The sequence below is a fragment of the Bos taurus genome, chromosome 1 (genome assembly GCF_002263795.3).
Source record: "Bos taurus isolate L1 Dominette 01449 registration number 42190680 breed Hereford chromosome 1, ARS-UCD2.0, whole genome shotgun sequence".
NCBI lineage: Eukaryota > Metazoa > Chordata > Mammalia > Artiodactyla > Bovidae > Bos > Bos taurus.
The window spans coordinates 145,666,425-145,688,498 of record NC_037328.1 but is presented as its reverse complement, the minus strand read 5'-3'; the positions used below and the strand labels follow the sequence as shown (position 1 = coordinate 145,688,498).

At 61.2% G+C, this 22,074-nt stretch overlaps 1 protein-coding gene across 1 annotated transcript; it reads right to left on the bottom strand.

Annotated features, from left to right (window-relative positions):
• Nucleotides 1-522: 522 nt before the first annotated feature.
• Nucleotides 523-19,769, bottom strand: COL6A1 (collagen type VI alpha 1 chain). The gene is made up of 35 exons (NM_001143865.2): nt 19,454-19,769; nt 18,831-18,960; nt 17,200-17,400; nt 16,098-16,257; nt 15,797-15,925; nt 15,670-15,690; nt 15,509-15,529; nt 15,386-15,430; nt 14,546-14,599; nt 13,975-14,019; nt 13,849-13,875; nt 13,653-13,679; nt 13,516-13,560; nt 13,142-13,195; nt 12,880-12,942; nt 12,055-12,117; nt 11,912-11,965; nt 11,793-11,828; nt 11,541-11,603; nt 10,868-10,930; nt 7,223-7,285; nt 6,448-6,510; nt 6,276-6,326; nt 6,120-6,155; nt 5,753-5,815; nt 5,490-5,555; nt 4,946-4,981; nt 4,404-4,440; nt 4,139-4,147; nt 3,784-3,917; nt 3,386-3,495; nt 3,053-3,236; nt 2,776-2,956; nt 2,035-2,064; nt 523-1,911 (listed from the first exon to the last, which is right to left on the bottom strand). The coding sequence occupies exons 1-35, from the start codon at nt 19,548-19,550 to the stop codon at nt 1,289-1,291; spliced, it is 3,084 nt and encodes a 1,027-aa protein (NP_001137337.1). The 5' UTR covers nt 19,551-19,769; the 3' UTR covers nt 523-1,288.
• Between the last annotated feature and the right edge of the window lie 2,305 nt (nt 19,770-22,074).

Genomic DNA, 22,074 nt, shown 5'->3' with positions numbered 1-22,074 from the left:
TGGAGGCCCCTGGGCGACTCCTGCCCAAACTCCATCCTCTTTCTTCAGCTGCAGCCCACGCCACATCTCTCCCCTTTCCTCCCCCCACAGCCCTCTACCTGCCTTAACCCTTCCTCAGATGGGGGACTTCTCCTGAAGACAGGGGTGGGGGCTGCGGGGTGCGGGGTGGGGCCTCTCTGCAGTCTGCTCTGAATCCAGGCTGGATTGCCCAGCCCCTGCAGACATCCTGGGGTGGTTTTGGGGCTGGAATGCTGGCCATCTGGGGGGACTTATCTCCCAGCGGCCCCCACTGCTTCCGATTCTACAGTCAGGGTGTCAGGCTTGTTCTCCCAGCTCCTCCCCAAGTACAGGGGACGGCCTTCAAGCTCCCGATTTTCCTCCAGACCTAGAAGAGGGGTGTGGATGGATGGCGCCTGGCCGTGGAGGCACCTCTCAGGGCCCTGGACGCTTCAGCCCCTGAGTCCTCCTGTCGCTGCAAAGGGCAAGCACAATGTGGGTTTAACTCCTCGGAACGACGACCACAGAAAGGAGAGTGAAAACCTTTATTTGGAAAAGTCGCCCACATGAACACGGTTGAGAAAAAACACAGAAAGGAGTAAAAGTAAAACTAAAGAACCAAGAAAATCTTCAATGAAATGTAGAATCAAATCACTTCCTTGAGGAAAAAGGGCTTCGGCTTGTTTCTGATGAAACGCCTCACTGAGCCCCAGGGGCTGCGGCCAGGCCTCCGGTCCTGGGGTGGGGTGGGGCAGGATAGCACCTCTGCTCTGGGGTTTGCTGTCTGGGCTTTGCCATCAAGGAGGAGTCGTGGTTTCTGCTGGCAGGTGTGAGTGACAAGAGCCTCATGAGGGGGGTCAGCTCACCAGGGATCACGCTCCTGTGTGAGTTCCCTGGAAGACCTGACTTTGGGGTGAGCGAGAGTTTCCTGAAGGACTCTAGGATCGGAGGGAAGTCAAGCTCTGGGCGGTGGTGGCGGGGGGTGGTGGGGAGGGAAGGCAGTGACAGCTGACCCCAGAAAGGACAGAGAACCAGGTGCCAGGGCTCCGACTGGGATGAGGGGACGTGGACAGGCAGCAAGAGGAGGGCACTTCGGGTGCAGGTTCAGGCAGGCAGCAGGAGGGGGCCAGCAGATCCCCAGCACCGACACTCTGCTCTGGGGGGGTAGGCAAAGCATAGAGCATCGAATCATGGCTTTTCAAGCTTTCCCTTTAAAAAATCCTAGCTAGTCGGGTTGGTCAGGAACGTTGGGTCCCCTCTTGCATCTGTCTCGGTGGCAGGGGCCAGGCCACTAGTCCAGCGCCACCTTCCTGGACACCGTCTGGTAGAAGACGCCCCGCAGCAACGCCTGGTAACTGGGCACGCGGAACAGGTGGCGCTCGCCGAAGACCACGTCATACTCAGCCGCCTTGCCAGTGACCAGGACACGCACGTGGGGCTCGTTCACCTGGCGGCCCACCACCACCGCGAAGATCTCCACGCCCGCCCGCTGGGCCTCCTGCACCGCCTTCTCGATGGCGGCCGGCGTGGCACCTTGCGAGTTGCCATCCGAGAAGAGCAGCAGCCTCTTCTTGGCGGCGTTGGACGAGGCCTCGCGGTAGAAGCGGGTCACGTAGCCCAGGGCGTCCATGACGTCGGTGGCGTCATTGAAGAAGTCCATGGAGTCCACGGTGTTGGCCAGCACGGTGTAGTTCTGCAGGAACTGCAGGGCCGCGCGCTCCGGCCGCTGCTGCCCCGTACCGCTGTACTGCACCACTGCCACACGCACGTCCTGGCCCGGGTCTGTCCGGCTCGCTGTCAGGAAGCGCTCTGCCAGCCGCTTGGCAAAGCGTTTGGTGATGTCAAAGTTGTGGCTGCCCACGCTGGCGGAGCCGTCCAGGAGGATGGTGATGTCGGCCGGGGAGGAGAAGGTGACTGCGGGCGGAGCAGCTGTGAGCGTGCACCGCAGGCCCTGGGGCCTGCCCCGCTCCCTATGGCCTCCAGACCCTTCTTACCCAGCGCCCCCCGCGAGCACCCCATCCACCCCCCAGTACTCACTTGGGCAGCTGTAATCTGGACATTTCTTGTCTGTAAAAGAGAAAACCCCACAGCATGACCCAGCGATCACAGGGACTGCTGTTCCTCCTGTAACCCCCCAGCAAGAGGACACCTGGCACTTCTGGGGCAGAGGCACAGCCACCACTATCTCCACCCAACAGGAGGGGTGTCCCTTATTCCAGAGGGGGGCCTTTGGGTGACAGAAGGGTCCTCCAGGCACCAGCCCTTCCAAGAGCAGGGAAACCAAGCTCAGGGCAGAGGAAGGGTGCTCTACAGCACGGGCCCCATGCCACAGGCCCCAGATAACGCTGACTCCACTGTGCCAGTCGGGGCCCTGAGTCTGAGCCTGAAGCACTCTCTAGTTGCTGACCAGCAGCTGCAGTGTGGACTCAGCTCTGATCCTGGGCCAAGCCCAGATGGACGTGACAAGTGTGTCCCTTACGTGGGACCCTCTGAGGGGTCTCAGGCTCCAAGGCCCACCACTGCCCACACATTTGGGTGCACCAAACCTCAGACCCCAGTGCACACGTGTGCAGTGGGAGGCCACGGTACAGCCCACACCCGGGGAACACCTGTGTGGATGCCAAGCCACAAGGGAGTCAGGCCACAGCCTGTAAGAACGGGGAGCAGCTCAGTGGGGAGCAGACACGCTGCTGGCCATGGGCATCTGCTGCCACAGCCGGAGGTCACAGCAAGCGGAGAGCGGAGAGCAGAGCCACGGGGCCCGCCTGCCACACTCACCTATGCAGATCTGGGCAGTGATGTTCTTCAGGAAGCCATCGTCCAGAAGCTCGGCGTAGTTTTCCTTGACCAATGAGATGCCCGGCCGTCCCTGGGGTGCCAGGCCTTGGCAGGAGATGACGTTGAGCTGGTCGGAGCCCGCAGCCAAGCCAAAGACATCCTTGATGCCCACAGAGACCACCTGGGGAGGGGGACAGTGTTGGTGTGGCCCTTGGTGGGGACAGTCCCCGGGGCCCTTGGGCATGAGGGCGACAGTGTGGTATGGAGGCCGCCCCACCTGGATGTCAGGGCCGCAGAGCACGCTGAGTGGGGTGGTGTCCCTCTGGGTGTCTGAGCGGCCATCGGTGATGACCAGGGCAATGCGGTTGTTCGGAGTGGGTGGCAGCAGCCGGCTCCGGGTGTACTGCAGGGCCTCGCCCGTGAAGGTGCCGCCGCCCATCCACTGCAGCTTCTTGATGGCCCTGCAAGGCCACAGTACCATTAGGGTGGGAACCAGGAGTCAGGGGGCCAGGGTAGGGGTCAGGGCCAGAGCAAGGCCAGGGTCAGGGGTCAGGGCCCAAGTGGGCCTTGGGCTACGATGTGTGTGCAGGCACCAAGCAGCCACACTCACTCCTTGAGGTCCTGGGCATTCCTGATGTTGGGGTCCCTCAGGTCCACGTGCTCCTGCATCTGGTTGTGGCTGTACTGCACCACGCCTGCATGCGACTGCCCAGGCTCAAACTGCTCGAGAGAGAGCCGCCACCATGAGGAGCACCTCCAGGGATCCACGGGGTGCTGGTGCTTCTCCCTGCTCAGGTTGAGCCTCCACCCACTCCCATCCCGGGTTGGACTGGCCCCCAGGCCCCCAGCTTGCTCTTGTGCACTGCTGGGCTGGAGGCTTTGGCTTTTGAGAAACAAGGCATCTCTCTTGCGGCCCCCAGCACCCGGCCCTTCCACTCTGGTGTCAGGACAGACCCCTGCCTCCCTGGGAAACTTCATCCCCAAACGAGGCCAGGGCGTCCGCCTCACCTTGACCAGCTCATCCTTGCTCAGCCGGTCAATGACCTTGACGATGAAGTCCTTGGCGATCTCGAAGTTCTGTAGGCCGATGCTCTCAGAGCTGTCCAGCACGAAGAGGATGTCGATGGGCCCGCACTTGCACTCTGCAGGCAGCAGGGTGCAGTAAGCCTCGGAGCCCCTCCCAGGACCCCTCCAAAGCAGGGCAGAGAGGGGTGGGCGCTCAAGGACTGGGGTCATGGATAGAACTCCGGTCTCCCCATCCCTGGTTGCATGAATGACCAGGGGAAGACCGGCAGGCCAGCACCCAGGGCCAATCCAGGGGAGGGGAGGTGAGTCCATCCCCCAGGTGAAGAGTCAGACTCACCACAGCAAGCTGGGAAGAGAAGAAAGAGGCGATCATATGGTGTCAAGACTAACCCCCCAGCCAGCTCCCCCTGCACCCCTCCTGACTTTCTCATGGGAGAACCAGGCGTTGAGACTCAACCCCCAGCCAGGCTCCCCTCCCCCCCTCCCCCCAACTTCCTCTCAGGAGGGGCCCATGTCTGCCCTCCTGCCTGCCCGCACCCCTAGTCAGCATATGGCAGGACGTTCTTTCTCATCAGGGTAGGTATCAAGGGGGAGACACTCACAGCACATTTTCATGATGATGTCCAAAATCTCGCATTCCTGGGGGTGAGGGAAGAGATACTCCCAGGAGACGGAATTGGTTCTCCTGTGGCCCTCCCTGGGGAGTGAGAGGCTTCCCAGGGCTCAGGGGGTGAGGCCAGCCCTTCAGGTTCCCCTCCCCTGGGACTCCAGCTGGGACCACAGAGGGGCTGGGCTGGGCAGGGTGTCCCCCTTCCCAGGGCATGCCCTGCTCTACCTGTGAGGCCCCTGCCTGCGAGGCATGGACATCTGATGTGGCCTCTGATGTGTGGCCACAGGTGTCTCACTGTGGCCATCACGTGTCCCCCTCATGGCTTTGTATGTTCCCTTACGACCAGCACACATCCCCACTGTGACTGTCCCATGCCCCCATGGCCCTTGTGTTGGCTGTGGCCTCCATGTGTCCCCCATGGCCTCCACATGTCTCCCTGTGGCCATCTTGTGATCTCTGCTGCCGTCAGGCTCCCCACCCCCACAGGAGCCTTGGCCAGAGTGGTCAGTCCCCAAGGATATTCACAATACTTACGTCTGGCCCCGGTGGTCCCACGTGTCCTGGGGGTCCCTGTCAGAGAAAGGATGGGAGAAGGATTGTCAGGGTGGACGCTGGGGCCATGCTGATTCCTGGGCCGCAGATCTGACAGGAGCCCTTGGCTGATCCCCTTCATGCAGGGTCCCCCAGCCCTAGGGGGAGCCAAGGCTTCTGCACCTTGAAGGCTGGGGAACCTGCTACTGTCGTCCACCTGGTGACCACTGTCCGACTGTCCTTTCCTGGAGGTCAGTGGGAGCTCACCCCACCGCGGAGAGTGTCCCGGCGGGTCTAACGGCGCCACCTTGATGGGCAAGGTGCCCGGCCTCACCCAGGTACCACCTGAGGCCCTGCCATGCCTGTCACAGCTCGCCCGGAGACCTGCCTCCCCTTCTTCCCACCCCTTCATGCTCAGTCCCCCAGACCCTGAAACTGCATGTCCCCCTAATCCTCCTGGAGCCCATCTCTAGAGCCTTGCTCCCAGGTTCCCACCACCCCAGACTCCACAGCCTCAGGGAGGGCGCCTGCCCGCCCATGGACCCACCTGGGGGCCTTCAGGACCTCGGTAGCCCTTTGCTCCTTTGGCGCCTCGTGCAGCAATGTCATTATTCTGGAAAGACACAGTGCAGTGTTGTAGGCTTGCCACGCATGGCCAGACCAACTGCTATGAGCCTGGCCACCACCCCCTTGACCCCCAGAAGGCTCAGCCACCCTCGGAGCCACGTTCCCCTATGGTCTGTGGGCTCTGGGCCCTCGAGGCCGAGGTTGACTGAGGATGTCGCCAAACGCGGTGGGCTTTGCACTCACGTCCTCTCCGGGGTCCCCGGCTTCTCCCTCGTCCCCCTTGAGGCCAGGGTAGCCTTTGGTGCCCTGCAGGTGACGGAGAGCACATAGTTAGGGGGAGCCGGCCCAGGGTTGGGGTGGGTGCTGCGGCTCTGGGGGCAGGCCTCTGGGGCGGGCCATGGAGAGAACAGATCCCGAGGGGAGTGTCAGGCAGCAGGGGACCCGGGGCTGAGCAGGGCCTAAGGAGACACGACGCGGGCGGGGCCTTGGCGATGAGCAGGGCTGTGTGCGTCTTCACGCGTTTGCTCAGGTGTAGGAGCAATGTGCTTGCACGTGCATGTGTGCCTGTGTGCACCTCCCACGGCCAACAGAGCAGATGGTGCGTACTCACGTTTATCCCAGGAGGACCTCTGCTGCCTGGATAGCCCTGGGGGGAGGTGGGAAAGTCACATCAGTCATACCTGTCACACCAGAGGGGCAGCCCCAGCCAGAGAGCCATGAGCCCCACTGGCTTAAGGGGGCATCAGGCAGGACTCTGGGTACTCACGGGAAAGCCGGGGAAGCCTTCAGTGCCATTCCCGGGGGGGCCGTCTTCACCCTGGGAGAGCAGACAGAGTCCAGCCACTGCAGTCCTGGACTCGCCCAGGCTGGCTGCTTTCAGATTCTGGGCCCCAGGCAATCTCCCGCCCAGGATGTACCCTTTGCCCTGTATCACTCACCCTCTCACCCATCAGCCCGGGGTCTCCGGGGGGGCCTGCAGGCCCCGGAGCTCCTTTGGGGCCCTAAGGAGGAGAAAATGAAGTGGACTCTGGGTAGCAAGCCACACAGGCTCGGAGGCACGAGGCCTCCTGGAGGAAAGAGAATTAAATAAGTTAACATGTTTTCATGCAGCACATAGATTACTCAAAGAAAGGCTTTTAAACCTGGAATCCTGGAGGCCATGACACCTTTGGGCCTTAGAGGCTACACCTGCCCCATGTCCACCCAGGGAGTGACCCAAGAAGGAGGTGACCAGAACAGGGACAGGGACCCATGGGGTCACTGGGGGATTCACACCCAAGAGCCCAACCACAGTGGGTGGAGGAGCCAGCAGACACACCACAGGCATGGCCAGCACCAGAATGTCAGCAAAGTTGAAAAATCGTTAAGGTCTAAGTTCATAATGAGAAAAACAACAAAAAATCTTCTCAAGTCAAATTCATAAGGCATAACACGCAAAGAAAGAAAAAAAGGAATTTGGAAAAAAATAAGTCAAACTGTTGATGCTGTTTCTCTCTGGGTGGGGGCGGGGGGGGGGTTAGATTTCAATTATCTTTCTTTCTAATATTTTTCTGCATTTTCTAAATGTCGCCAGAGTCACACATTCCATGAAGTGAAATGAAACATTTATGTGTAGGAGCCCAGGGGGTTCTCCCAAAGAAGTCTGGGTTGGGGGAGGAGGGGACAGGGGTCAGGCTAGTCCCTCCTGGGACAGCGGCAGGGAGGGCTACTCACCTCGGTCCCAGGGGGTCCCTCATCACCTCGGTATCCTTTCGGCCCAATGGGGCCAGCCTCGCCCTGCAGAGGGAGGACACACCCGATGGGCCCCTTCTGACCCAGTGGCCCCCAGCCCCACACCCAACCCTTGCTGGCTGCTCCATCCTGCCGCTCCCTGGGGACCATCGCCTGCTTTCTCGTCCAGGCTCTTGGTCCCCGAAGGACTCCACAGATCCCTGACCTATCTTGGGATAGGAAAGGGATGGGAGTGGCCCTGTGCGGTGATGCCTCCTGGTCCCCAGTGGTGCATCCTGGGAACTCAAGGAACCACCTGAGACACGGAAACACCAAACTGGGTGGAGCTCCTGGGGCGCCCACTGCGGGGGGACGGGGATGCCCACCTCGGAGGAATGCAGGGCGCCCACTGCGGGGGGATGGGGGCACCCACTGTGGGGGACACGGGGTGGGTGAGGCCTGGTGGCCGGGTGCATAACAGGAGAACAGGACCCTATCCTCAGTTTCTCAGTGGCCTTTTCTTGCGATTTGGGAAAACATATTTCCCAGGACCTTCTGCATGGACCCTGGTGTCTGAGCCAACCTCCTGTTGGGTCTGGAATCAGGAGGGGCTTGTGGGATCCCTGACAGGGTCAGGAGAATGGAGCTGAGTTCAGAAGCAGAAGACCTGGGGGCCGAGAAGTTGAACGTGCAGGTGACCAAGTGCCACCTGGGTTGGGAGCCACTGGTCCAGGGGGCACCATTCCCAGTTGGTCACAGGCTGGGGGGACACAGGGCCCCCTCCCGAAGGAGGCAGCCATTCCCAGCAGTGTCCAGGGTTCCTGCGGCCTAGGAGGGGCCTCCCTTTGCCCCGCACTCTCGGCAGCTTCCTTTTATTGTGGCGACCAATTACTCTGAAAACTAACGTGGCTGGGATGCACCCAGGACCCCACGCCGGGTCCCGCTTCCAGCGTTTTGTGCCTTTAGAGTTTGGATGACTTCCTGATAGTGCCACAGGAAGAACCTGGGCAGAATGTGTCAGCACCACTGGCCAGGAGCGGTCATGGCTCCTCAGTTACCATCCAGGAAAGGCCAGGGCCTGGGAGGTGGCCTGGCAACAGGGCCTGCTCAGCCTGAGGCCACAGGAGTCAGTTGTCGGAACGGGGTGGACACGGAAAGAGCAGGGGCGGGGGCGGGTGACAGTCTTTCCAGAAAGAGACACATAGAGATGAGGGGCTTTAAACCTGATGGAACTGCATTTCAATCATTGACACAGACTGCACTTGTGTGCATTGTGACAACGGGCTGGCTGTTCACTGAAAAAGCCACGCAGGGCAAGCCCACCCCTCTTCCACTGCTGAAGTCTACATTCCTGACAAATCAGAGGTGAGCAAAACCACACTGAAAGGGGTGAGTGCATCTGTAAACCTTTGTTCACAAGCAGGACAACCTCAACTGCAAGGGAACCCAGACAAGCTCAGGACAGATGAGAACAATGTCTGCACCAGGGGGGCAGCCCCCCATCCCCCACCACCGCGGAGAACACAGACCCTGGCGGGAAGTGATCACCTGCATGAACAGCCCAGCAGAAACCACACTCAGCCCACACACACACCAACAGTCAAACCGGGAGACGAGTAAATGTGCGGAGCCCTGGTCTCATCACAGCTCATGTTGGCAGAGGTGTGTGTGCAGCTTGTTTTACACTCTTGGGGGAGTGTGAGTGGGGGCCAGATGGGCAGGTAGGTAGGATTATTTGGCAAATGTCAACTCATACACACAACATTGGGGCTAAGACATTTTGCTGCTAAGAATTTACGTTCTGGATATTGCCTTGAAAGTTCTTCGGGATGGATGGACAAGCAAGTGGGTGGGCAGATAGATGGATGGATGGATACATACATCCATGGATATATGACAGATGACTAGACAGATGGAGAAGGGGATGACAGAGGATGAGATGGTTGGATGGCATCACCCACTCGATGGATATGAGTTTGAGAAAGCTCCGGGAGTTGGTGATGGACAGGGAAGCCTGGTGTGCTGCAGTCCATGTGGTTGCAAAGAGTCAGACACGACCGAGCGACCAAACTGAAAGGACACATGTACACAGGTGATGGGTGGATAGACAGATAAAGATGGATAAACACATGGATGGATGGATGGATGACCTGACTGAACAACAGATGGATGTTGATATTTTTGACAGTATTTTTCTGTAAAGCAAAATACTGCAGACAATCTACACACAGTCCATGCGAATGATGGGGGGCAGGAAGCAGACCCTTCCAAGGATGCCAAAAAAGAGGCCCCATCGCAGGCCAAGTGTATCCAGCCCCGGCTGCAGCCTGCATCTCAGGGGCCCTCAGGGGCTTGTGGGTCCCGCGGGCAGCCCTCACCCCACGGGAGGTGGTGGGTGGAGTCCGGGGCCTCGCAGGACCCAGCTCCCCTGCCGTGCATCTTCACCACGCACGTTGGTCCATTTGCTATGTGTTCACGTGCATATGGTCTGTCTCCCCACTGAACTGCCAGCATGCCTGCCCCATGAGGGTGGCACCAGGCTGTGTGCTCCCCTTCAAGTGCTTCTCCAGGGCGGGCTGGAGCTCGAGTGGGTTCTGCAGACCTCTTCCAGGACCCACTGGCCACCAGGAGTGCCAGGACACCATCAGAGCCCCAGCATGGCCTGGCCAAGGCCACCCATCAATGTGGTGTGGCAGCTTCGACAAACCCCACAGCCAGGCTCCTGCCTTGTCCCTCTGGCCAAGGCCTGCTCAGTGGTGACAGCCCATCCCAACCTGCCTTGCCTCCGTGTGCATTCTGTCACCCCACATGCCCTCCTCTTGCAAACCAGACCCTGTGGCAGGACCCAGTCAGGGTCTGGAGAAGATGGGCTGAGAGTACCAGTAAGAGGTGGGGAGCCGTCGGGCCCGATGCTCCCTGGGGGAGTAGTCTCAGCTCTCCCATCCAGCTGCTCATAGCTTCCAGCCTATTCCCCGACTGCTCCTCCACCCAGCCCACTGCTTCCTCAGGCCTCCACTGTCTTCCCCTCCCCTAGCATGGCCTCTAGAAGGTCACGCCCAGGAATTCTGGAATGTTCCTTGGACTGACACTCCCAAGTCAACTTCCTGCCAGCATCTCACCCCCGGGGCTCCAAACCCCGAGGGAGGTTTACACAGTTCATCTCCGGTATGGTGCCTGTCTCGGCTCAGTCCTCCGAGACCTCGCCCGTCTCCCCAGGCTGGAGGGGTCCCCAGGGCCCAGGCTCCAGCACGCCTCTGCTGCTGCCAGCCCCGCCCCCACTGGTCTTGATGGCTCACTGCCCGGCTTCCACCCTCACTGATCTCTTCTAGCACTAGCCACACCAGGGCACCCTCCCCACTCTGAGGGCAGTGTGGGGGGCAGCATGGGGGGTCTTTGCTCAGGGCTGTGTCCTGGCAGTGCCCACCCAGGGACAGGGCTCCCCCTGTGAGCACTGGTCCACCTTGCCAATCCGTACCAGCCCCCTGGCCGCCGTCCCCCCAACCCCAGACACCCCAGGTCTCCAGGCCACACCCCCACAAGGAAGCAGCTGGGTGTGCAGTGAAGAGACCTTCCCCTGCATCTGTGAGCTGCTCCCATCTGGCAGCACCACGCCCTGCCCCCGCCACCACCGCCAGCCAGGCTTCCTACCGGGTCACCGGGGACACCGACGGGGCCTTCTCGTCCCTGGTCACCTTGGGGTCCAGCTTCACCCTGGGGAGGAAAAGCCACTGAGGAGGAGACGGAGGAGGATGGCTGCCCTGGGGGCCACCGGCTGAGGCCCGGCAGCTTCTGTCATCCGCTGCGCGTGGCCTCGCTTCCTTCTCACCCCTGTCCTCCAACGTGGCACGTGCTTGGCCATCAGGGGACTCGTGTTTTCAAGGGGCCATGATGAGGGGCCGATACCCCTGCCAAGGCCTGGAGGCAGCTCATTTCCACCCCTACCCCCCCAGGGAGGGGTTGGGGGTGGCGCTGGCTACACTCCTTTCTGTGAAATGTAAACTCAAGAACAAGCAAGGCGATGCTGACGCCATGGTGGGCGGAGCAGGGAGGCCTAAGGATTCGCGTTCTGCCTCTAATTCGAATCTGTTGCTGACCTTTCTCTGCAGCTTGGGGCCTGGGGGACGAGGTCCCACACAGGCAGTGGGCGGGAGAGGGGGATCTTTGGGACATGGGAGTCCAGGGTGTGGGTCACCCACATCTCAGGGCCAGAGGATCACGGTGGCCTGTCCTTGATTCTGATGGCGTGACCCCAGTCTGGCCCGGTCTCTGCCCCCCTACCCCCCGAGGGCATGGGGGTCCCAGCTTGGGGACAGTGACTCACCGGGTCTCCTCTAGGGCCCCGTGCACCTGGGGTCCCTCGAGGTCCTCTTTCCCCAGGGCCGCCCTGTGTGGAGGGAGCAGAGGCGGTGAGGTGTGGGGTGGGAGCCCGGGGCCTGGGCTCGGGGCTGTCCCCCCAGCAGATGCCAGGATGTGTGGTTTCTCCATCTCATGCCCTGCCCTGTCCACCTGGGGCCACGTGGGCCACACCAGTCACACCGGCCACTGACTGGTGAGGCTCAGAGCACCCGCTCACCCTCTCTCCGGGGGCTCCGTCTGGTCCTGCATTTCCCTGGAGTAAGAGGAATCAACATGAGTTCGTCAGCAGCAGGATCTCTGCTGAGTCTGGGGTGTCACGGGCGGGAGGGCTCCTACCTCATCGCCGGCTTCTCCCTTCTCTCCCGGGGGACCGGGCTCTCCAGGCTCACCCTGAGAACGACAGCACAGACTGTCTCCTCCGACCCTGCAGCCTCCCAGGCACGGGCACCCCCACTCATCAGGGAAATGTGCACGCTCACCTCATCTCCAGGCGGCCCCGTGCTCCCGGGCCTCCCAGGCTCCCCGTCTGCTCCGGGCTCACCCTGGAAAGACCTGAGGGTCAGCCTTCAGGAGGCCGTGCCTGGCTGTCCTGGGGGCCCATGGGCCCACGCTGGCCCCCCTCACCCAGGCTTCAGGCTGCGGTCCCTGACGACCCTAGCCACCCACATCTCTGCACCAAACCCTCTTCCCAGGTTCAGACACTGCCCATGGCAGGGGCCAGCCAGGCCCTCGGGAGCAGAAGCCTGGGGTCGCCAGGCTGGGGGCTGGCACCCTCAGACCTCAGCCACACTCCAGGACATCCGTGTTGCTAGGATGCGTTTGGGACAGAATCCGTGTTACTCCTCCAACTTTTCCAGTACTTCCTGTTGCTGAAAACCCAGAGAAATATCAGCAACAGATTCGAATTAGAGGAAGAACGCGAATCCTCAGGCCTCACTGCTCTGCCTGCTGCAGTGTGAGTATCTCCCTGCTTATTCTTGAGTTTACATTTCACGTGAGCAGGTCGATCCTGGGCTGACCAGAGAGCTGCAGGCTGCAGGGACGGTCTCGAGGTGCCCAGAGAGGCCTCGGACTGACGGGCAGGTGCAGGAAGTGCAATGGGGGCGGGACACACCCAAGGCTGGGCACCCAGTGCTCTCCTGGGCAGAGGTTCCCATGCCCATCCCTGCCAGCCCGGGAAGGGCAGTGGGGCCTGGCCCCCACACTAAAGCCGAGAACCTGCTTCCAGAAGGAATTTCTCCTCAGTGCCGGGCAGGTCGTGAAGCCCCAGCCGGGCCCACCCTCTGTGGGCTTGAGTCACTGACCTTCTGTCCTTTCAGTCCGAAGGCACCTGGGTCACCCTTGGGCCCGGGGGGTCCTTGGATACCCTGGAGAGAGGACTCAGAGTCAGAGCATCGTCTGAAACGGCAGCCACTGGCAGCCACTTGCCAGTGAGGGACAAGCCAGCAGGGCAGGTCCCCAGGCCACAAGGCATGCGTGACTTTGCATGGTTGGCAGGAGGGTTGAGGCAATTTTCACTTCTGAGAGCTTACAGCCTTAAGATGTGGGGGAGAGAAAGTGACTTACATCGAATCCGGGCGAGCCCTTGCAGCCTGGCAGGCCAGGGAACCCTGTCTCCCCCTGCAAGGAGGAAGGTGGGTTTGGGGAATCAAGCCTCTCAGCTCTGGCTCATCCACCATTTCCCAAGAAAGTTCCCCCCAGTGGAAGACGCTTGGCTGGGTAGCTTAGGGTCCACTGGACCTGAGGCGTGGCAGGAATCAGCAACAGATTCTAATTAGAGGCAGAACGCGAATCCTGCCTTCCATGCTACCTCAGAGGTGCCCAGGGTGGCCACCCACGAGACCCCTACCCACCCACCTCCTAGAGGATAGCCAGCCTGGCCCACCATCCCTTCCCCGAAATATGTGCCCCGCCTCCACCCTCCCCGAGCTGAGGGTGACCTTCATGCCATCCACGCCGTCCATGCCACGCTTTCCCTTCTCGCCCTGAGAAGTGAAAAAATCAAAGGTCAGACGAAGGTCAGACTGCACCCCCACAGGGCAGTGTCCCCACCGGCTGTGCCCCTCCAGCATCTCACCTTGTAGCCTTTGGGTCCCCTGGAGCCCTGTGGAGATAGAAAGGGACGGTGAGGGGCTTGGTCTCCCCATTGTGGGGTGAGGCACCCCCAGCTCATTGCAGCCCCGCCACGCTGGGAATGGGCAGCACTGTCCTTGTCCAGAGTAGGGGGCCACTCCATGCCCCAGGGACACGTCCCAAAGCCGCAGGTCACTCACCTTCTCCCCTCGGCTCCCTTTTTCTCCCTACACAGCAAACAGAGGAGAGGAAGGGGCTGTGAGGGGTGCTGGAGGCCTGATGCCCTAAGGCCCAGGGCAAGGCCGCGTTGGGGAGGAGAGACCCACCTTCATGCCCTGGTAGCCGACGGGTCCAAGGTCCCCAGGTCTTCCCTGCAGCAGAGGAGGGGAGAGTGTTAGACATCCCTGGGAGCAGGAAACCCCCACCCAGCCCCCTCACTCCCCACCCTACTCAGGCCTGGTCAGCTGGAGAGACCCGGCAGGCTGACCACTGACCTGTGTCCAAGAAGCGCCCTGCTGTGGAAGCCCAACCCCACTCCTGGGGACTCTCAGTGGAGCTCCAGGGAAGGAGAGACACAGGGTGCCCCCCCGGGGTGGAGACCACCACGGCTGAAGCAGAGGCCACCTGCTGGCCGACCCCTGACACCTGTCCTCTGTGAGCAGGTGGGCCTGTGGGGGGCGGCTGAGGGGCGTGGGGGTCTGCCCGGGTCGGGGTGCTGGAGGGCCAGCTGTGCTGTGTGCCCCCAAGTCCTCATCACCCACAGGAGCCGTGTCCTCTGAGGATCAGGCCACATGGTGCTCATGAAACCAGTCATCCTTCTGGAAGTTTCCACAGTCTGGCTCCCTGGCCTCTGGCTGCTCAGCGTCCCAACCCCTCAGTCAGGTACCCGGCACTCACAGGGTCTCCAGCTTCTCCTTTCTCTCCCGGGAGCCCCGGCTTCCCTCTTTCTCCCTAGAACAGAGAGCAGATCATGGTCAGAGGATAGATTCCATTTATTTCTAAAAAGCTGGCGAAAGGAAGACCCTACTTGCTAACAAAAAAAAGTCTATGAAGCTATTCCATCCCATCTCCAGCATCTACGTGGTTTCCAGGCACCTTTCCCGTGGTCCAGGGTGTGAGGCCAGGCCCAGGGTCTCTGCCACACACTCTGCCAAGCCCTGGGGCTGCCCGGGGCCAGCAAAAATAACCCTGACTCTTTTCTGTCTGCCTGTTCTTGGTGCCGTGCTGGGTGGGAGGGCAGGGTGGATGCAGCCTGGAAGCCCCCTGTGGGAGGTTGGCCACATGGCTCCATGGCCACTGGACTTGATACTTTCCAGGAAAAGCCAGAAATATAGAATTTCATGAGTGAGCTCCCGGGTTGTGAATACTAGCAACGAATTTTGTTTTCCAGTCCAGCCTCGGGCCCATGTTTGCATCCATCCCACTGCAGGCCCACCTCCAGGAGCAGAGCCACAGGGACACTCACTCCAGGAGGGCCATGCCGTCCACCACGGGAAGGAGGCTGGGGCAGCAGACTCCACGCCACGGCAGCCATGGCCACCACATCGGCTGTGAGGTCATCACGCCCAGACCCTCTCCCATGGCTGGGACACCTGCTCAGCACAGCAGGTGGGCGGTGGGGCTGAGGGCAGCTGCCTGAGGTCCAGCTGCACCCCTAGACCTGGCACTAACCTGCAGGATATTTCTCCCAGGCTTCCCCCTCCATCAAGGTAAGCACCGGCAGGATGTGCCACTTACCTCGTACCCGGGGTCGCCTCGAGGCCCGGGGGGTCCTCTGGCAGGCTGCAAGACACAAAAAGAAGTCAGTGGGGGCACCATTGGGACAGCCCAGGGGTTGGGACGGGCAAGGGCCACACTCACCTGGCACTCGAAGGAGCAGCACTGTAGGACGGGAGGAGGACAGAGGGACATGTCAGGAAGCGTGGGCACGGCCACGCCGGCCACCCGCGCTCAAGTTGCTGGTGGAGGAACGGCGCTGGTGATGCCAGGCCGGGGGGCGGGGGGCGGGGGGACGCGCTTACCACTTGCTCCACATTATTTTTCTGAAAAGTGAGAGAGAAAAGTCAAATCAGCTTCCGTTCCTGGGCACAGGGTTTCCGGCACCTGGACTCGGCGGGGTGCTGGGGCGGGCCTGCAGGTGGCGCTCACGATCATGTCGGTGATGGTGTCGATGGTCTGGCTGATGACTTCCTCGGCGTCGCGGCTCTGCCCCCAGTCAGCCGCCGTGAAGTTGCGCCGGTACGTGTGGTCCGTGGCGATGATGCTCAGACGTGGCTCCTGCCGTGGATGCAACCAGAGCGAGGGTGAACGTCAGTGACAGTAGGAGCACCGGGCCCTCCCCTCCTCTGCTCCCCCGGAGCCCAGTCCCTCGGGCTATGTCCGTACCCCTCTCCCATTGTAGTCCCTGGGGACCCCCTCCCTCCACTGCAGGCCCTGGGGGGTGCCGCACCAGGTGGTCGGGCGTGATGGCCACGGAGAAGACTTTGATGCCCAGATGCTTGGCCTCGTTCACAGCATCCTCCAGGCCCCCGCAGGGCTCCTTGTAGCCCTCCAGGGGGTGCCCGTCAGTCACCACAACCAAGTACTTGTTCTCCTTTAGGTGGGAGCCCCTGCAGGGTGTGGGGGAGGTGAGGCCACCTGTCCCAGCCTCCTCAGGCCACCGCTGACCCTCACAGCTCAGGGCCCCATTGGGACCACATCAGTGAGACCCTGAGGCTGGAGGTGAGGGGCAGGGGGCTGGAGACCCCAGAGGGAGTTGCAGACCCAAGGGTGGCTCTCAGAGCAGTGTTTCCAGTTTCTCTGTGCTGATCTGGCCACAAGGTGGGCTTACGGAAAGGGATAAGAGTTGGACCATAAAGAAGGTGAGCACTGAAGAACTGATACTTTTGAACTGTGGTGTTGGAGAAGACTCTTGAGAGTCCCTTGGACTGCAAGATCAAACCAGTCTGAATATTTGATCAAATCAAACCTGAATATTTATTGGAAGGACTGATGTTGAAGCTGAAGCTCCAATATTTTAGCCACCTAATGCGAAGAGCTGACTCACTGGAAAAAGACTCTGATCCTGGGAAAGGTTGAGAGCAGGAGTAGAAGGGGTTGACAGAGGACGAGATGGTTGGATGGCATCACTGACTCAATGAACATGAGTTTGAGCAAGCTCCAGGAGATGGTGAAGGACAGAGGAGACTGGCAGTGCTGCAGTCCATGGGGTCGTAGAGTGGGACACTACTGAGCAACTCAACAGCAGCATAGGAAAGGATATTAAAACAGAAAATAAAGTTCTGTGGGGTCACATTTCAGGTCCCCTCTGCCTTCAGTGGTTGAGGAGACAGTGGATAGCTGGAGGAGGGACAGAGTGGTAGAGAGTGAGGGGGCAGGCTGGTTGGTGGCCACCAGCATGACCCCCTCGGGCACTAGGTCTGCTCTGGGGACCTCAGGCACCAAAGTCCGCCAGCCAGCGGGCAGCGACCAGGCAGCGCTGGGCGCTCCCCAGGCAGAGATACGGCGGTGGGGGGCGGGGCGTGGGGCGCCACAGGGCGGCAGGCACTGACCCCACGAGCAGCTCCTCCAGACCCTTCTTGATGGCGCAGTCGGTATAGGTGCCCTTTCCGAAGTACTTGACGGCGTCCACGCTGCTCTTAAGCTCGTCGCGGCCGCTGGGCATGCGCGTGAGCCCGCGGATGATCTCCACTTCGTCGCTATAGTGCAGCGCGCCCGCATTCCACACCAGGTTGCGGTCACAGCGGTAGTACCTGCGGGCCCGGGATGGTGAGCGGGCCTCCCCACACCCCGGCCCGCTCTCCTCCCCTGCTCAGCGGGGTCACCGGTGGACAGACGGCCGGTCCTCTCTCACGCCGAGAGGGAGGAGCCTGTGGCCCCGTGAGCAGCCCCGAGACACTGGTCCCCGCGCCGGGGGTCACATAGTGGGGAGACGGCGGTGGCCAGGAGGGCGGGCCCAGCCAGCTAGTGACCACCACGTCCCCTGATCTCCAGGGCCTCAGATGAGGAGCCGTGAGCCAAGACCCTATCCCAGGACCATGGAGTGGGGGACAGACCCTGCATAGACAGCAGTGGAGCCGGTGACAGGGCACAGGGGGAGGGAGGGGATAGGACCCCTGGATCTGAGTGGCTTCTTCTCTCTGCCCTGGTCACTTTGGCCGAGGATCTCAGGTGGTAGCCAGGCTCCTTCAGCCCATCAGCAGACGGGTGACAGAGGCCTCCGTGGGGCGCCAACAGCCCCAAAGGCAGGAAGAGCCCCCAGTTAACAATTGGAGTGAATGAAGTACGGGGCCAAAGCCCCCCAGAGTGGGATGCTGGGTCACCTGGCTGCCCCGTGCCCGCTCTACGAAACTTGTCCACACCTGGGCCCTCCCTGGTCTTCATAAACCCGGGCATTTCAGGAGGTCTGGGGTTTCAGTCCCACCGTGCCCTGCATTGGGCAGACGGTCCTCCTTCCCTGCAGCCTTTCTGGTGGGTGGGAGGCTGGGGGCCTGTGTCAGTGGGTCAGTGGGTCAGAATGGGAGGAGGCGTGGGGCCTGTGACGGTGGGGGAGATGGGGTGGAACCTGGTTCTGAGCTTAGCCCGCCCCCTGGCCTGGCCCCGCCTCCTTGCAGGCGTGTCCCGTCCTCGGCCACACCCGCTGCCAGGGGCTCCCCCACGTGTGAGTGGATGGATGGATGGATGGAGCATGTTGCCCCCATAGCCAACACCAGGCTGGGGCCCCTCTAACCAGGACACTGGACACAGGGCACACTGAGACCTCGGGTCTGGGACTTGGGCTGTGACCGTCTACTTGGGCAACCGTCAGAGTCCAGGTGGCTGGTGAGGGGCGCCCCCTCTAGGTACCAGGCAGACCCACACGGCCTCAGGCCAGCTTCCCAAGCCGGCTCAGGGTTGGGGAGGGGAGCTGTTCAACCCTGCGTTTGGGGAGTCCAGGCTGTAGCACTGCCCCCTTGGCTCTCCTGGCTAAACAGCCGGCTCCATCTCAACTCAGTCTTTTTCTAGCCCATCTGAACCACACAGCCCCAGGGGAAGGGACTCGAGTGGCCTGGCCAGCACTGCCCTTCTCAGATGGGGACACTGAGGGCCAGCTCTGCCTGCTGGCTGTGGCAGGGGAGACACCAGCCTGTCTCCCCCGCCCTCTGAGAGGGTGGTGGACGGGAGGAGGAGGACGAGGTCCTACCTGTCGTTCAGGTTGTCAATGAAGCGCTTGGTGAAGGACTTGACCTTGTCCACCAGGGCCCCATAGGGCTTCAGCCTCAAGGCCACGCTCTCGGAGGTGTCCAGCACAAAGAACAGGTCCACAGGGCAGTCTGGGCCAGGGACAGGAAGAGAGGCTCAGCCCTGCGCTCCCCCTTCCCCAGGGGAGCCCCCCCGCCCAGCCCCACTGGCCACTTCCCCAGCCAGTCACCCCCTTATACCCAGTCAGGCCCCAACACTCCTGAAAGAGCAAGGAGACGTTTCTCATTGTGTTTCCAAGTTGAATTTAAAACTACCAGGGAGGGGCTTGACCTTCAGGAGAGGGTGGGTAGGACCAGGTGACCGTTTCCTGACTGACCACAAGGAAGGAATCAGAAGGAGCTGATGATGGAGGCAGAGGGGGTGCAGCGCCCGCTGAGGACAGACACTCAGGGGGCACAAGGGCTGAGACCCGGTGAGGCCCATCCTCCTCCCCAGGGTCCCCCGCCAGCTGGGCCGCATCTAAGTGCTTGAGCATCATGGCAGGGGCCGGGGTCCCCTGGACCTCACACCGGATGCGTCTGGTCCAGGCCGGCCTCGCCCAGCAGACGCGGCAAGTCCACTCACCTTGGAAAGCGATGGCCCTTGAGGCCACGGGGTCGTCCTGCGCGGAGGCCCAGCAGGCCTGCAGCAGCAGGGGGAGCAGAGCGCGGGGCAGCCTCATGTCACCGGCCGTCGTGTCACCATGGAGCAATGGCCGGGGGCAGGGTGGGCTGCAGTGACCGTGATGCTGGCCGCGCAGAGAGAAGTCGTGTCTGCTCCCGTCCGGAGTTTCAGCCCAGGAGGGAGGGAGGGGTGGAAGGAGGAGAGGGTGGAGGAGGAGCCTGGTGGGGGGCGTCGCTCCCAGCTCTGGGTGAGTCACTCCCTCTCCCCTCCCCCTGGAGCCCTCGCTGCAGGATTTACCTCCCTGGTTTATGAGGACTTTTATTTGCTTACGGTTCTCATGTTGAGTTTCAGAAGTCTGAAAAAGAGTGCATAACCCAAGACGAATTTCCCTGAAACATGTTTTGGGCGTTTCCAGTCTTGGCCTGGGATCCACCCGCCTCTTCACCTCCCCCTCACTAACCAATTTCTACAAAGTGGTGCTGTTTGTTTAAATGTTTCAACTCTGTGGATCTGTCTGACTTTCGAGCTGTCATATAAATACCTCTTCAGGGTTTACATATTGACAAAAGATCTTTCATTTTTACTCTGGGGAAGCACAGAACAATAACGACACATACATTAGTGTGTGCGTGTACTCAGTTGCGTCCGACTCTTTGTGACACCATAGATCCAGGCCCTCTGTCCGAGGGATTTTCCAGGCAAGGATACTGGAGCGAGTTGCCACTTCCTTCTCCAGAGGATCTTCCTGACCCAGGGATCCAACCCACGTCTCCTGAGTCTCCTGCACTGGCAGACAGGTTCTTTACCAGCTGAGCCACTGGGGAAGCTGGAGTGCGTGTGTAGACAGAGACACAGTGAGGAGCCGAGGCCCTGCTTCTGAGGACAGGTGTGAAGGCCCCACTCTGGGGCCTGCTGGGGTTGAGCTCTGGGTGAGGCCACACCCACCCCAGCCCCAGAGAACATTCTAGATCTTTCCCAGAGCTGGCGCTGTTAACACTGGTCTGATATCAGCCGAAATGTTTTTTAGTTTAAGACATGCAGAAATCGTGTAACCGTAAGAAGTTTGGAGAACTTTGGAAACCGTGCGTCTCAGTGACTGCTGTAGCGTCTCTTCCAGTGTCTCCCCGTACCTACTTTCTGAAGCTTGTGGACTGACTAGGGTGGTTTCTCCTGCCCCGAGCCTCACCAGCCCTGCTGTGGGCACTTCTCTTTGTGCCTCAGGGTCTGCCGCAGGCGCCCAGCTTCCAAGTCAAACAAAAAGCCTCAGCTCCTCATGCGAGGCTGTTGCCTGCCATGGCCTCTCCAAGTCTGAGCTGTTTTATCTGCAGAGATAGCAACTCTTAGGTTCTTGCAGGTTTGGAGAAGAAATCGAACCATATTGTACAAAACCAGGAACCGTGAGTCTGGGTGGTTCTGAACACACAAGGTGGACCGGCCTTGGCAGCATCAACACCCCCACCCCCAGGGCCCAGCCAGCCCCCTGCCCCATCCTGCAGGGCTCCCAGGAGCCGGGCAGACAGCACAGGGGCCCCGAGGGACCGTCTGCCAGGGTGTAAGGGAGGAAGTCTGGGGCTCAGGGCTCTACAGTCCCCCACTTGTGGAGAAGAGAGAGGACAGGCAGCCGGGTGCCGCTGTCTCTTCCTCTCACTCCCCCAGGGGCCTTGCTGACCCCTCCCCAGGGTGGGGGTGTCACTCATGTGAAGTCTGAGAGCAGCCTTGGGGGAGCGGGCCTTCCCCACAGCACTGCGGGGACCACAAGGGAGGCTGCCTGGTGGGAGCACCAGAATCCCCCACCTCCAGTGTCATGAGGGGGGTGCTACACGGACATACTCGGCCCCAAGGATGCAAGCACCCCCCTCCCACCCCGAACTGTGCCTGGCATCCAGCATCCGTGAGAGGTGAGCGACAGACAGGTCGAGATCCACTAGGACCGGGGTCAGGGTGGGGCAGGTAGCAGGGCTCCTGCAGGTTTGAAGGGATCCACCCCACCACCCCGTGACCCCGTTCGGGCGGCCGAGGTCTCCAAGGCGGGAGTCAAGGCCCTGGAGAGGGGCTAGGAGGCTTGGGGACAGGGCTGTCCCCAGGAGCGGCAGGGTGGTGATAGGAGCCCCGCACCCATGCTGGGTGGTTGCTTCAGGGAAGCACAGGTCACACAGGGTGTGGCCTGCAGTGTCCTGTGCCCCTTGGTGCCTGGAGGCCGCACGACTCACTCCCTGGTCTCGGGCCTCCGAGGGGCTGGAGCACTGGGCTCCGGACCCTGACAGGAGCCCTCCGGGAGAGCCTCCAAATGGACTCCTGCGCCTCCCCGACCCCTGAGTCACCAGAAGCCTTCAAAAGTAGTTGTGAGGCAAGAGGAAGTCCACCAGGGCGGTCGTCGGGGTTAAAACCCAACCATGGAGTGGGTGGAAGCTGGGAGGAAATGGCTGGCGTCCGCAGGGCCTGCTGCCCAGGCCGCGCTGATGGGGGTGGAGCGGGGGACGGGGGGGGGGGGGGGGGTGGCGCGGCAGACCTCCCCGCCCCCTCCCTCCCCTCCGTGGAGCAACAGCGCCCCCTCAACCCTGCGGACATTCTCACCACAGCTC